Raw genomic sequence first — 15783 nt, forward strand, 5'->3', positions numbered from 1 at the left:
TAATCAATGGTAATCAATGGAAATCAATGGCTCCTCATAAAAATTATGCATTGGGATGTTTGTGTGCAGCATTTTGCATATCAGCATAAGCAAAGCATTCTTCATTGCATCAGCGTGTGTGTGTGTGTGTGTGTGTGTGTGTGTGTGTGTGTGGATCACTCTTCATTGCACAAGCGTGTGCATGTGTATGTGTGTGCATCACTTCTCAGTGAATCAACATTCCCGTGTGTGTGTGTGTGTGTGTGTGTGTGTGTGTGTGTTTCTCTTCATTCTGAGTCAGTGCATGTAGATGTGTGTGTTTGTGTGGGTGTTTGTGTTCATCACTTTCCTGTTCTGGTGTTCTGGGTAAACCACGGCCTGAAGCGTGCCCTGGGGTCCTGCCCCCCTCCTTTTTCAGTTTGTTTGCGACCATTGCTGCTGCTGCTGCTGCTGCTCAAAATTCAGTCCGTCCTGGTTCTGACCCCAATTGGGGCAGTCCTTTCTCCAGTGTCGATGTTCACCGCAGGTGAAACCTGCATCTTCTTCTGTGTTTTTGTCCATTCTGAGGTGCCTTCTGACCTCAGTTACTCCTCCTGTCTCGGTCACGCCCTTTTTCGCCACCCGATCATCCGTGTTGGTCCATCACTGTCCTGCACAGTGTGAATGCAAAGTTATCAAGGTCAGCATTCTTTCGCTCGGCCTTACTTTTCATTCGGGCTTGGCGGGCGTCTCGTCACAGCTCTGTCAGCTGACGCAGTCTGGGAATTTTCCCCCGTGTAGTGAAACGGGCCTTAAGTTTAGTGCTCTCCGTCTCGGCTGCCTGAGATCACATTCCTGCAGGTCTGTTGACATTCTCAGGTCGTTGTTGTGGGTCCAGCTGTTGCAGCATTTGGTCAGTGTCACGTATGGGGGAGAGCAGGAGTCCAGTCAGCCTCGGCTTTCAGGGCCGGCAAAGCAGCCTGTAATTAAATATGTATAGAAAAAACAAAAACAAAACAAAACAAAAACAAACAAAAAACAAAAACAAAAACAAACAAACAGGAAAATGTTGTTGTGTTGGCTGTGTTATTCAGAGGGGAGACAATGGGGCCAGGCCCTATGTCAGCCTTCTCTCCCCTTTTTTTTTTGTTTTTTGTCTCCCGATATAATCAACTCCTAACCCACCAAGTTGACAGGACAACACAAGTACCTGTTAAAATTCTTAAGATCATGTTTAAAAGCCCAAAAAAGGAACTTTCTTTCATTCAGTAATCACTTTTATTAATCAATCAACAGAAAACATGTCACAATTTGAATCTTTTAACCACTAAATTTGTTGTGTCTTGCCTGGTTGGTTAGACCAGTGTTCCTTTTTTTTTTTTTAGTTAAATTGTTGTCCTGCAACCCAGAGGGTTTCTTTGTCAGTAATGTATAGACTTCATCATTTAAGTATGTTAATTTTTCTTTAACCTTGCTGGAAAATCTTCACGTGTTCATGAGTGTAAGCTGTTTCTTCATTGCGTGTATGTGCATTTGTATAAAAGCAGGTTAATTTTATCTTTTCTCAAACTAGGCGTTACCTTAAAAGGAGCCTTTCTCTCAGATTTCTCTGCTTGTGTGTGTTTTTGTTTCACCTTTTTGTTGTGATGCTCCGGACGCCTTCCCAACCTCCACAAGTCCGTTGGCCCCAATTTTATGTGTTAAAACTTCTCTTAATTTCTCCTCTAATTCTCTCCTCGCTGCTGTCTGTTTCACAGCTGCTGATTCGTGCTGGGTGTGGTTCCCATTACCTATAATTTTGCTTCGGCCGCTGTGCTTGTGGGGGCAGTTGGTCCAGGTCCGCAGCTTCCTGTATTAACACACTAAGAGATTTATTTTAATTTCATTTTCATCACTTTTAAACCGATAAGCAGGCAACCCGCCTACCTTGACAGCGTAAACTGTACGCCAGTCTCCCAACACATTCCTCTCTCTACTCCTCTATAATTCTCCACTGCACACCTCTTACTATCTCTCATTTTTATTTTTATTACACCACAGAGTAATACACCCAATTATGCCCGTCTATCTCTATGTGGCTCCAAATTCCCTCTTTATTTTAATTTCACACTCGTCAGGGGACAGGCACACAACAATTTCAACCACTGAAACGAGGAATTCAACCTTTTTATATTTCTTTACTAATCTAGACTCAACGTTTGTTCGCAAAATGTGTCTTGTTCTAGTCCGGAAATAAATGTGAACCCGTGATTACACGGCCGTTCCAGTGTTATTTCCGTGGCTATGCGGGGGCCCTCACCTCCCCAAGTCACCACCTCAGCACCCGGACGCCGCCGGTCCTGGCCAAGCGTCCCCGGACAGGAGGGTCGCTACTCCATAGGCAAATGTTCCACAGGTACACTAGGCATCAACCTTTGATCCTAAAATGTGTATTTGCTCTAATGTCCTCCTAATCAAACACATTAACCGTCACTGTCACTGTGTTCACGCTTCACACTCCACACAAAACTCACTCAGTGCGCGCCTCAGTCACACTCTCACTCAGTGCGCGCTTCACCCACACGACAGCACCCAGAGCGCGCCTCGCAGCTTCACACACACTCTCTCACCCAGAGCGCGCTTTCACACTCACACACAACACTTTTCCTCAGCGGGAATTTTACACAGAAACCTCTGAGCTCAACTATTAGATCTTCTGAAAGCACACTGCACCATAGACCAAAATACCCCTTTCTCTGCGATTATGACCGCCACAACGGAGCAAAGTCGCATCATAAAAGTGATGCTTGCATCCCCGAAGTTATACCTGACATCATAAACCAGGTGTTGCTATTTACTTAAATTTTTACTTTGTATTATGGCCGCAGCCCTTTATACTCGACTGACGCCACAAACCACCGTCAAAACCTCTATCAAATGTACTAAAACTAGCACCAACCACTACTGCACTTCACGGCCGCACCACCGGAACACGCCGTATCATAAACCAAACCTACGGACGTGTTTCGCTCTCGCGTTGCCAGCGTCCAACTGCACCGTGAAGCCAGCATCTGCTTGTCCTTAAATCAACTTCTATTTCATAGCCGGCAAAAGCCAGGACGTCACTGACACCATAAACAAAATAAACAAACCTCGACTTCAATGTACTGAACTAATGGCCGCGTCTTCAGAAGAAATTCTAATGTATTATTGCTACAGAAGCCAGTATTAGACAAAATTAAATGTGGAAGGTAAAGTGGCTGCAACTAGCTCAACGTAGTATCTTATTAGTTTCTCGGTAGAAGCAGTTTACTGCAACTAGCTCAACGTAGTGTCTTATTAGTTTCTCGGTAGAAGCAGTTTATTTAACACACTGGAATTCAGCCTCAACTTATGTTGTTAGTATCTTGCGCCAAAAACCAGACACCGACAAATTTACTGTGAAAATACATGTGACTCAGCGAACAGATTAATTTGGAAAGCCCAATATGCACATTTGGTATTTATAATACAACAGGCTGTGCTTACCTTTTTATTTTTGGACCGGTCCTCTGTTCACCTCGCCTCACGATCTCACCAAAGGTCAAATCTGCACCTCCTCAGCACACCAAAGATCCGGGTCACACGGCACCAAGTTGTTGAAAACACGCAGTTCTTTGAATCTTTGGGCTGAAGGAAGGACAATACTCGGTGTATCAATGCTCAATCAACAATCATTTATTTGCATACAATTCAACAATAAGAGCATTAGAACGTCCGGACGGGAGAGATGCTACCAGAGGGTCAGGCACATGTCTCAAAATGGTGACGGGTTGCTCAGCTTTTTATAGTCTCTAGTGGCCCCCAGCTAGTCGTAAAAGCCAAAACATCACATTTTTTCTCTGTTACAGCGCCTAAGTTATGACCTCGGCAGTTGTTTCTCTGCTTTCTGTAAGGTGGGGGTGTGGAATGTGGTCTGTCTATCTCCCCTGTCTTTAGACACAGAGTCTCCTGCTTACAACCTTCTCTTCATGATTCAACAATTAAGCATGTCAAGAAAACAGTGTAACACATTCCCAGCAGATCAAGGATACAGAGTGATGCACATTTATCTAATGAACTAATATGTGAATATGTTCTGTTAACTCAAAAGTATAATGAGAACTAAACTAATACAGATCACACACTCTATTTTAAAGGATATAATATGATCTACAGCAGTATTCTAATTCAACTACTTTGATTACATATATAAGGTAACATATAATAACAGAATAATATCACACTGGCTTCATGGACAGATAGAGCTGGGTGTCATCAGCATAGCAGTGTAAATGTATGCTATGTCTTCTAATGATGCTGCCTAAGGGAAGCATGTATAATGTAAACAGAATTGGTCCTAGCACTGAACCCTGTGGAACTCCATAATTAACCTCAGTGTGTGAAGAGGACTCTCCATTTACATGCACAAACTGGAGTCTATTAGATAGATATGATACAAACCACTGCAGTGCAGTACCTGTAATACCTACAGCATGTTCTAATCGCTCTAATAGGATATTATGGTCGACAGTATCGAACGCTGCACTGAGGTCTAGCAGGACAAGCACAGAGATGAGTCCACTGTCAGAGGCCATAAGAAGATCATTTGTAACCTTCACTAAAGCTGTTTCTGTGCTGTGATGAGCTCTGAAACCTGACTGAAACTCTTCAGATAAGCCTCTGCAGATGATCAGTTAGCTGTTTGACAACTACTCTTTCAAGGATGTTTGATATAAAGGAAGGTTGGAGATTGGCCTATAATTAGCTAAGACTGCTGGGTCTAGAGATGCTTTTTGAGTAAAGGTTTAACTACAGCTAGCAACTATGCATATATAAACAAATGATTCATTATGATACCACACTGGGCATTGCAGCAAATTCACGGCAAGAACTGATGCTCAGAGAAACCACAGAGAAACCCCAGTTACTGTGGCTGAGGTCCAACAGCCCCACCTCAGACTCTACAGGCCTCATTGAGCAGGTTGATGGGCTCCATGGCCACGACAAAAGGGAGATCAGAGTCGCCTTTATTGGCCGTGTATATGCGCAGACACATACGAGGAATTTGGTTCGGGTAGATGACGACTCTCAATCACAGCAATGTAAATCACAACAATATGTAAACAACACAATAGAAACAATATAAAATAACCATAAGGTGTGTGTCTCTAGGAGGAGAGCCACACCAACAGCTGAGCTCTGACAGCTTGGAGCACTGGCACACTAGGCCCAGGTGTTGCCAGTGTTGCTAAAACATTCCACACCTGTACAAAATATACTGGAATAACACGAGTAGGTCTATTATCGGGCTTTAGTTCTGTTCATATATCAAACACGTCCTATTCTTCATCTAAATATCCTTCTGTGTCTAGCATGTGACCAATCCTGCAGACCTGTCGGCAGCATTTAAAATCCAGCTGTTCCAAAAACCTTTCACCAGCTTCTTCTCAACTTATTGTGTCAGCCGTGACCTTTCTGAGACAAAATAACCCTGTTTGGAAACTGTTCAGAGTACTGTGGGATGGCTCTGCTGAAATCGTCATTTAGCATAACTGAGTTTGGGTGTTTTGTTATGGACAGCAGGCTTCCAGCAGGGCAGAGACTCCAGAGCAACAGGACTCACTGCAGAAGAAGAAATCAGCTGGTATACGAGCTACTAAGCAAGAATACGTTGAAGGTAAACAGATATTTACCTCCACCTCTTTAACCTCCACCTTCCTTCATTGGGACAGGACAACACGCTCTGTCACTGAGAGCAGTCACAGACAAACGCGAAGAGCCGAGGCTCTGCAGACAACTTAATGCTGACACAGTTTGTGGCCTCACAGAGTAGCTTTGTGTTGCAGAGGCAGAGGAGCACCACCGGCCTTTGTGCTGCACCTGCACTGACGCCTTCCTGAAGGGGGACTGTTGTGGCTGCTGGCGATGGCTCAAACAGCAGTTTCACACTTTTATCACGAACCCTTTCTTTGACCTGGTCATCATCATCTGCATCATTGTTAGCACCATCTTCACAGCCATGGAACATTACCCTATGATGGTGGAGTTCATGGAGACCCTGGTCATCGCTGAGCTGGTGAGTGTTGAAGAAGTGTCTGCAGACCCTGTTATCTCCTACTTGGTTAATTTAATGGCAGCTTCTTCACTGCAGGCTAAAATCAGGACTTTTCCATTCTGCTCCCTTAGTTTGGTGTAGACTTGATCAGTCGGAGGGACCATATGTTCTTCTTCGATGTGCCTCCATGACCAATTTAGTGATGAATGCTTTTAGCGGGTTCTTCAGCCACCTAGCAAGAGTGGTTTAAAATGTCCACTCAGAGCAACTACATCACAAATGGTAACAAACCAACGGTACAAACCTGTAAACGACCTGCATAACTGAGAGGAAAAGCAGCACAGTGAGGTAAAAATGTAACGGGGGTACAGTATAAACCTCTGGCAAGTCTCGAGAAAAGTAAGGATCAGCTGGGATTCAGAGGGAGCTTTACTGAGGTTTATTTACATCGTGAGTCTTTGCAGTAACAGTGATGCCTGGTCAGAGTGATCTACCTTTACATGGGTGACATTTCACAGGAAAATTATTGTTTTGTTGGAACTTCTACTTCTGCACGGGACTCGGTGTGTTCGAGGTTTTTCGTCCGCCTGTCTGCCGATGGTTGGATGAATTGGATGCAAAACATGCTTCTACCCTGTGACCTCTGACCCCTTTGAACTGTGCAGGTCTTCCGTGTGATCTTTGCAGCTGAGATGATCATCAAACTTGTCGCACTGGGCCTGCATGGATACTTCCAGGTCAGATTTGTAGTTTCTTCTCAACAGTTCAGCGATCTGCCATTTTCAAAGAAACATTTGTGATTGTTTGTTGTCGTGGTTACAGGTGCGCTGGCATATCTTCGACTTTATCCTCGTCATCATTTCTCTGGTGCAGCTGGGACTGGCTGACGTTGAGGGTCTATCTTTGCTGCACAGTTTTCTTCCGGTTAGTATAACATCACCATCACTGTCATCATCATCATCTGTTCTCACGTATCTTTCTGTTTGTCCAGTTTCGAGTGTTTCGGCTGGCCCGTTGGTGGCCGATGCTCCACATGTTTTTGAAGATCGTCTGGGCCTCAGTGGGGAACCTGACTCTGGTTCTCTTCATCACGGTCTTCATGTTCTCTGTGGCGGGCGTGCAGCTGTTCCAGTCGGACTACAAAGCTAACGTCTGTCGCATTTCTCATGACTGCCAGCTTCCTCGTTGGCATATGGAAGACTTTTTCCACACCTTCATGCTTGTCTTCAGGGTCTTGTGTGGACTGTGTTTAGAGTCTTTATGGGATTGCATGGAGGTCTCGAATGATGGCATGTGTGTGACCTTCTTCATGATTGTCCTGATTGTTGGAAAGCTGCTGGTGAGTCTCTTTACACTTAACAACCTAGAATGACCCAGTCCACCTTAGTCCAATCAGAGTTTTTGAATGAGTTCCTGGTCTGTTTGCAGATCCTACATCTGTTCCTGAATTTATTGTTCATCAATGTTCAGCTGGTGGATTCAGAAGACAAAACAACAAACATTCTGCAGAGTACCATGAAACAGACCAGAACCTGGATCCCCAAGAGAATCTGGACTTTGTGGGGGAAGAACTACGCTGACCAAGATCACAAAGGTGGTTTTTGTTTGTATATTTGTCTTTGTAGGTTCTCAGTTATCCAGGTCACAGTAATCCAAGGAGCTTGTTTTGTGCCATTACTTTATTGCTGTTTTGGGGGTCTGCATTATTAACATGGAATGTAGATATAACACTGGCACAGCCACAACGAGGTAACATATTAGTCAAAGTCAAACTTTATTGTCATCTCCGCTAAATGGCAAATGGTAAATGGCCTGTATTTGGATAGCGCATTACTTGGTCCCCTATGGACCAAAAGCACTTTACACTGCATTCAGTCATCCGCCCATTCACACACTGGTGATGGCAAGCTACATTGTAGCCACAGCTGCCCTGGGGCGCACTGACTGCTACAGCCAGTGCAGCATATAAAGACAAGACGACGAGTTACATCAGTGCAAAAAACCCTAATAAATGGATATAAAAGGAGTAGAAAAATAAATATACACTTAAGACTTAGTGAAGTCCTGTCTTGAAGCCTGAAACTGGATGTTTACAAACTGGATCTGACTTCGACAGTGAGGGACTCTGCTCACTACTCATTGGTAGTAAAATGTAAAGTGGATTGTAGTCTCGACTTAAATCTTCCCGTCCTTCCTTCTCCTCAACAAGACTTCAAACTAGTGACTGAGACCATAAATTCATCAGTGAGCTGAGTGATGAGGTGAACACGAAGCTCATTTTCTCATATACTTGCAAATGTTCAGGTTACAACCAGAGGAGTCGCCACCTGCTGGACATTAGAGAGACTGCAGGTTTGAGGCAGTGTTGCCTTCATGTTTCAGGTCATCCTCACACATACTCTGTTGTTAGTGGTTTATTGTTTTTTCCTGTGGATTGTATTTGGATTTCTGTGTCTTTTTTAAATTTTAGATTTAGAGCTTTTAATTTGAAAATATTTTCATGTTTTCCTCATTTGCAGGTGACACTGAAAAAGACAACAAGGAGGAATATCTGGCCTTAAGCTCTGTGAGCTCAGATCAGCTGACCCTCGATGATAACCACACAAACATGGCCGCCTGGGAGGCCCCCGTCGCTGTGGCTGAGATCGAGTTTAGGACGCCTGAAAATGCAGAAGAAAAGGAGACGCAGCATGTAAAGCAGATTCTACTGTTTTTGATCCTAGAGCAGAATTTCATGTTAAAAGTAAATACTGATGTGTGACGCAGCTTCGGCCTCGAGTATGAACAGCAGATAAACATGTTTGTGTCGCCACGGGCGACCGTGGCTCAGGGGGTTGGGAATCGCATCTGTAACCGGAAGGTCGCCGGTTTGATCCCTGGGCTCTCTGTCCTGGTCGTTGTGTCCTTGGGCAAGACACTTTACCCTACTTACCTACTGGTGTTGGCCAGAGGGGCCGATGGCGCGATATGGCAGCCTCGCTTCTGTCAGTCTGCCCCAGGACAGCTGTGGCTACACCTGTAGCTGCCTCCACCAGTGTGTGAATGTGAGAGTGAATGAATAGTGGTATTGTAAAGCGCTTTGGGTGCCTTGAAAAGCGCTATATAAATCCATTATTATTATTTATTATTACACAGTACTATTTTCCTCACTGTGATCACTGTGCATGAAGAACATCTCTCCACCCTCGATGTGACCGCAGCATCATCAGAGCTTCAGCATAACTGCAGTTGTCTTTATGATGAATTGAGTGAAACACAGCGATGAGATGCTTTCACACACACATCCACAGCACACAGGTTTAAAGCAGACAACTGGACCGTGTAAAGTTCAGGTTTTAGTTTGAAATTCATCAGCAGCTGCTGATGTTAAAATCACTGCAACAGCTTAAAGAAGGTGATCATCAGACTTTTACAGGACTGAAATCAGCCATCCTGAATTCACAGACACAGTAAAGACCCGAGACATAAACCGCGTGAGCTTTCAGAGTGTGAACACTTAGTCCGGTGACAGTATTTTAAAGTAACTAGGACATTAAAGTTTATTTATGTTTGTGAACTTCTGTGTCTGCAGTGTGACGTCATGCAGAAACGTAAAGATGAAACTCATCCAGAACCTGAGGACTGCTGCTGCAACAGTATGAGCACACACACACACACACACACACACACACACACACACACACACACACACACACACACACACACACACACACACACTGTTATATCAAATTATTATATGTAAAATAGTTTAAACCTGCAGTGACAAACCTTTGTCTCCCTCTTGTGGCAGTGAGAGTAATTACGTAAATGCTGAGCTTTGGTAAACGTGTTCATGTTTCACCATATTTGGATCACACAGACTCGGATACCTGCTAATTAGTGTTCAGTAACATCCAAATAAAATCCTCAAGTTTCAGTCCCTGAAACTGGACCTCAGACTTCTTGAATGTCTGTTGGTCCAGTCAACCTCACAGCAGCCATATTATTGGTCAGATGATTGTAATAAAAATGATCCAAAAGACTCCAACAGCACAAACACGGTCCAGAGGTCCAGTTCAGGGACTGCAATTGGCAGACAGCTAGCAGCTACACCCGCCTGTGTCACCATCCACCTGTTAGTCAAAGAGGCCACGCCCCTAATAATGCCAACTTTAAGGCTCAATACAAACCTTCTCTCACTCTCTTACAGTTGTCATGAAAGGGGGAAATTATGGATATGGATTTGGTCTCAGGCTGTAAACATGTTTATTTGTGCTGTAAAGTTTTAACATAGGGACATGTTAAATCTATGGGGACCGGCTCACTGCTGGAGCCTCTGCAAGAGGAACTGCAGCTTTTGGTTCTTCTGTGCATGATTTAGTTTTCAGTGCCTCAGTTTGATGGATGATGTAGACCCAATTTAAAAGTTCAACAAACTGTGACATACAGAGATGATATCAAAGTTCCTTCACTGCAGCTGTTTCCGTTACATCAAGAGAACAGAAGCCAATCAGTCAGCAACGCCTCTGATGTGTTTCAGGCTGTTACATCTGCTGTCCGTTCCTGGAAATAGACACATCCCAGGGTACCGGCAGGGTCTGGTCTAACTTCAGGAGAGCCTGCCTCTGCATCGTGCAACACAAATACTTTGAGGGCTTCATCGTCTTCATCATCCTGCTGAGCTGTGCAGCTCTGGTAAACAGACATTGTCAATACATATTTGACAATATACATCATGAATTCATGTCCCATTCAAACCCTGGACTCACTTGGACATGTTTTATCTTCCTGGCTTAACTCCACACTGAAACCACTAAGCTAAACATATGGCACTGATAGCGACCTGCATGAACCCACAGACAGTTGATTTGGTCTTTGAAGTCACTTTTGGATCAGTGTCTTGATGCATGCTCAATCATCCAGGTAAGTAAATCCCAAAGGTTGAATCTGTACACCTGGTCGTAACGTTTTCAGGAGAAACTTTCATCATCAGGGGACGTCTTCAGTCTCAGCTGACTGCAGGTCTCCAACCATATAAACAGGACATTTGCACACTGACTGAAACTAGCACCACTGAAGGAACAATGGGCTGGGAGGTCAGTTCCTTCATCGTTAATATGCAAATTCTTTTGACCATTTGATCAAAGACGATTGATCAATTACCATGAGTCCCATTCACAGAGAGTTGGGGAATGGCTGCAATCACAGCATTGTAAGATGGTGACAGATGTACCCTTAGGCCCCTCCTCCGTTCAGAGATGGTCCTTCCCTTTTCACGTAAATGGCCTCCTTGACTCCGCCTTCAAACCAGCGTTCCTCCCTGTCCAGGATGTTACATCCTCATCATTGAAAGAGTGTCCACTGGCCTGTAGGTGTGAATAGACTGCAGAGTCCTGGCCTGACGAGGTGGCTTTTCTGTGTTGTGTCATCTGCTTGTGCAATCTACTGTTTATAAGGTTGGAAACCTGCAGTCCGCTGAGACTGAAGAAGTCACCTGATGATGATGAAACGTTTCTCCCACTGAAAACGTTCAGATGAACTGAATCAACCTTTTTGGGTTTTGGAGCTGTTGGGGTGGTTTCCTGTTCATGGGTAGAAAAGTTATGTCTTATTATTGCAGAGGTGCTGCTCTGAAAGACACAAAACATCCCCTCACTAAGGCGCCAGAGTTGCAGATGATCACAGTCTACAATATTAGAGAGAGGATCACAACAATCAGATGACAAGAGCAGCCCTTGGTGACAGTGGGAAGGAAGAATCCCTTTTTTAACAGAAAGAGACCTCCATCTGAACCAGAATCAGGGAGGAGCAGCCATCTCCTGGATGTGTCGGAGGGTGGTGGGAAAAAACACAGACAGAAAAGAAGAGCTCATGAAGAACAAACAGGACAGCAGGTCGTCTGTTAAACCAGAAGGTCACACTGCTAGAATGACAGTGGTTGTCCTCAGATCGTCTCATATGCTGTTTGTTGTGAGTAAACAGGCGTGTGTTTGTGAACAGGTTTTTGAGGACATCTACCTGGGGCATCGTCCAGTCTTGCAGAGAGTTTTGAAGATGGCAGACCTGGTGTTCACCTTCGTGTTTCTGGTGGAGATGCTACTGAAGTGGATCGCTTTTGGATTCAAGAAATACTTCACAAGCTTCTGGTGCTGGCTCGACTTCCTCATCCTAGATGTAAGAGCACAATCGGCAGCACCGATTATTGGCAGTATTTTACAAAGCCAGTCACAGAGGGACCACAAGCCAGTGTTGTCCTGGTGCTGGTCCCAAGCCTGGGTAAATGGGGAGGGTTGTATCAGTAAGAGCATTCTGACTAAATCTTGGAATGAACGAAAAATGATGTGGGGCATTTAACCATGTGTGGAGCTGGGGATCATAGACCCACCTCAGCATTGGTGATGGCACCGAAGCTAAAGGACGGGCTGTTCATGTCTGAGATGTGGGCGGCGTTGACAGGATGTCAGTATTTGACGTTGTAGTAAAGAAATGGGGTTGTTTCAGTTTGAACAGATAAACTAACAGCACACAGTCAGGCTGGGTAAGATGAACCTGCTGCTTCACTGCTCTCCTGTACAATGAGGTCAGTTCAATTTAATCGAGTTCAATTCAATGTTATTTATATAGCACCAAATCACAACAACAGTTGCCTCAAGGTGCTTTACACTATAAGGTCAAGACCCTACAGTAATGTTAAGGAAACCGAAAAAACCCAACAATAATATGACCCCCTATGAGCAAGCGCTTTGGCAACAGTGGGAAGGAAAGACTCTCTTTTAACAGGAAGAAACCTCAAGCAGAACCAGGCTCAGGGAGGGGCGGGGCCATCTGAGGCGGGGCCTGATTATTTAAGACCTTATTGGTTTAAGAGTATGTGAGGAGCAGGATTTTGAATTCTGGATTTAACAGGAAGCCAAAACAGGATAAATATGCTCTCTCTTTCTAGTCCCTGTCAGGACTCTTGCTGCAGCATTTTGGATTAGCTGAAGGCTTTTCAGGGAGTTTTTTGGACATCCTGATAATAATGAATTACAGTCGTCCAGCCTGGAAGTAATAAATGCATGAACTAGTTTTTCAGCGTCACTCTGAGACAGGATATTTCTAACTTTAGAGATGTTGCACAAATGGAAGAAAGCAGTCTTACATATTTGTTTAATATGTGCTTTGAAGGACATGTCCTGGTCAAAAATGACTCCAAGGTTCCTCACAGTGTTACTGGAGGCCAAGGTAATGCCATCCAGAGTAAGAATCTGCTTAGATACCATATTTCTAAGCTTTTCAGGGCCGAGTACAATAACCTCAGTTTGATCTGAATTAAGAAGCAGAAAGTTAGCGGCCATCCAGGTCTTTATGTCTTTAAGACATTCCTGCAGTTTAACTCATTGGTGTGTGTTATCTGGCTTCATGGACAGATAGAGCTGGGTGTCATCTGCATAGCAGTGTAAATGTATGCTATGTCTTCTAATGATGCTGCCTAAGGGAAGCATGTATAATGTAAACAGAATTGGTCCTAGCACTGAACCCTGTGGAACTCCATAATTAACCTCAGTGTGTGAAGAGGACTCTCCATTTACATGCACAAACTGGAGTCTATTAGATAGATATGATACAAACCACTGCAGCGCAGTACCTGTAATACCTACAGCATGTTCTAATCGCTCTAATAGGATATTATGGTCGACAGTATCGAACGCTGCACTGAGGTCTAGCAGGACAAGCACAGAGATGAGTCCACTGTCAGAGGCCATAAGAAGATCATTTGTAACCTTCACTAAAGCTGTTTCTGTGCTGTGAACTCTATGAGAAGTAAGCAAAGTTTATTTATTAAGTTTATTTATTTATTAAGCACTTTTCACAGAGTCGCTGTACACAAAAGGGTCAAATAAATCTGAACATTAAGTGCTAAAATATTCAATAAAAATACTTGATAAAATAAAATAAAATAAACAGGTAGTTTTAAAATAAATAAATAAACCTATAATCATTCCAATAAAACTTCTGAAGCCTGTTTAAACAAAGATGTTAGTCCACAGAGTCCACTAAGTGTAGTTGTGGTGGTAGACTGTTCTACAGCCTTGGTGCCACAGACTGAAAGCCTCTGTGCCCCCTCGTCTTTAGTCATTTACAGGGAACAACCAAAAAATCCAGAGTCTGTGAATGAAGAAAGAAAGCAATGATTTGTCCAAGCTGGAAAACAGGTTATTACAATAGTCTAAAAATAACTTAGAAATGTTACTTAAATGAAATGAACAGCGATATGATGAAGATTTTATATGCAAGTCGAAGCCAGAGAAGAATCCAATATTACACCCCGTACATGGCTCAACTCCTTGAACGGTCCACCATATACAAGCACAGGTGAGCCCATAAATGGCAGGAAGTAAACATTCATTACTAAATAAGGAAACCAGAATCTTACATGCAAGTGCGCCTGCAGTTAAACACTATAGCTAATAGCATCCCCCACCATGCTAGATGTAGGGGAGGAAAAATATCTGCACGCAGTTCAAGAAAAGGTTTACAGTTTTAAACACAACAAGGACAACTTTGATCAGAATGACTTCAACAGATACAATGGTTTGTTCTAACAGAGACGGTCCTATCAGATAAGTAAGAAGAAAACCAGTCTAAGGCAGAGCCACATACACCAGCCTAAACCTCAAGCCTGTCAGGCAGAATGTTATGGTAAATGGTATGAAAGGCTGCACTAACACTGGACAGAATGATAGCAGAACAGTCCCCTGCATCAGAAACCATTCAAAGATCACTACAGATTCATTATACAAAAGACAGAGCAAAGACCTGATTTCCTACAGTTGAAACCTGACTGAAACGCTTCCAATAAGCCATTCCTCTGCAGATGATCTGTTAGCTGTTGACAACTACTGTTTCAAGAATCGATAACAGGAAGGCTGGGGATTGGCCTATAAGTAGCTAAGACAGCTGGGACAAGGGGTTGTATTTAAGTAATGTTTAACAACTGCCATCTCGAAGGCCTGTGGCTTGTAGCCGATTATTAGAGACAGGTGGATCACATTGTCACCGCTGTGCTGTCTTCTAGGTGTCTCTGTTCTCCCTGATGGGCAACATGCTTGGATACACCAGCCGGCCTCTGAGAGCTCTGAGGACTCTGAGGGTCCCGTCTCGCTTCAAGGGCATGAGGGTGAGGCAGGCACTCATACAGATACAGACATTGCCGAGCAGGATGTAGGTGTACTCTTCTGCTAGAGAAAGAAGATCAAATATTTATAAAATTCTTTACTTGTTAAATGATTTGTAGAGTTCGTGTGACTTTCTCTTTTGCTCTACTCATCATTGTGCTCCCTTTTTAGGAGATTTGACTCCTTAGGGTGTGTCTGTTATTTCCCATAGACACTGAAGGTTTGTCCTATCCATCATCATTCTCCTTATTTGCAGGGTATCTGTCCCTAACAGTTTCTTCGATTTCACCCAACTCAGGGAGCGTTCATCAAACAATCTTTGTTTTCTTATTTCTCGGTTGTCCATCCTACAGACGTGGCCCAGGTATTTTAATCGCTGGTGTAAGCAGAAGGACTTTATCACTTTTGTCTCAGTAATGCGTGCAGGTCTGCATTTGTGAGTTTTAATCGCCAACCTGTTATTCAGCCTCCCAAATCTGTATGACCACACAAAAAGAACACACTGTCCTTTGACGTTCAGAGGAAAGTTTGTCCATACTTGAGGAGGTTACTCCACAGACTGGCGGCTGTGCTCCGTTTGCTCAGCCAGGCACAAGACTGGGTTCCCCAGGGTGTAGCTGTCCTAATGACAGA

General features: G+C 43.9%; 1 protein-coding gene across 2 annotated transcripts in view; it reads left to right on the plus strand.

Moving 5' to 3' along the window:
- LOC113024982 (sodium channel protein type 4 subunit alpha B-like) overlaps positions 1 to 15783 on the plus strand; it is a 53817-nt gene that overhangs the window by 14739 nt on the left and 23295 nt on the right. For both annotated transcript variants that reach the window (XM_080304026.1, XM_080304025.1), the window contains 11 exons: positions 5539 to 5635; positions 5805 to 6034; positions 6679 to 6750; positions 6836 to 6937; positions 7005 to 7352; positions 7442 to 7607; positions 8533 to 8705; positions 9585 to 9648; positions 10533 to 10687; positions 11993 to 12166; positions 15051 to 15152. In XM_080304026.1, coding sequence (XP_080160152.1) covers positions 5539 to 5635; positions 5805 to 6034; positions 6679 to 6750; positions 6836 to 6937; positions 7005 to 7352; positions 7442 to 7607; positions 8533 to 8705; positions 9585 to 9648; positions 10533 to 10687; positions 11993 to 12166; positions 15051 to 15152 — 1683 coding nt within the window. The remainder of the gene's footprint in view (positions 1 to 5538; positions 5636 to 5804; positions 6035 to 6678; positions 6751 to 6835; positions 6938 to 7004; positions 7353 to 7441; positions 7608 to 8532; positions 8706 to 9584; positions 9649 to 10532; positions 10688 to 11992; positions 12167 to 15050; positions 15153 to 15783) is intronic.

The sequence above is a fragment of the Astatotilapia calliptera genome, chromosome 7 (genome assembly GCF_964374335.1).
Source record: "Astatotilapia calliptera chromosome 7, fAstCal68.1, whole genome shotgun sequence".
NCBI lineage: Eukaryota > Metazoa > Chordata > Actinopteri > Cichliformes > Cichlidae > Astatotilapia > Astatotilapia calliptera.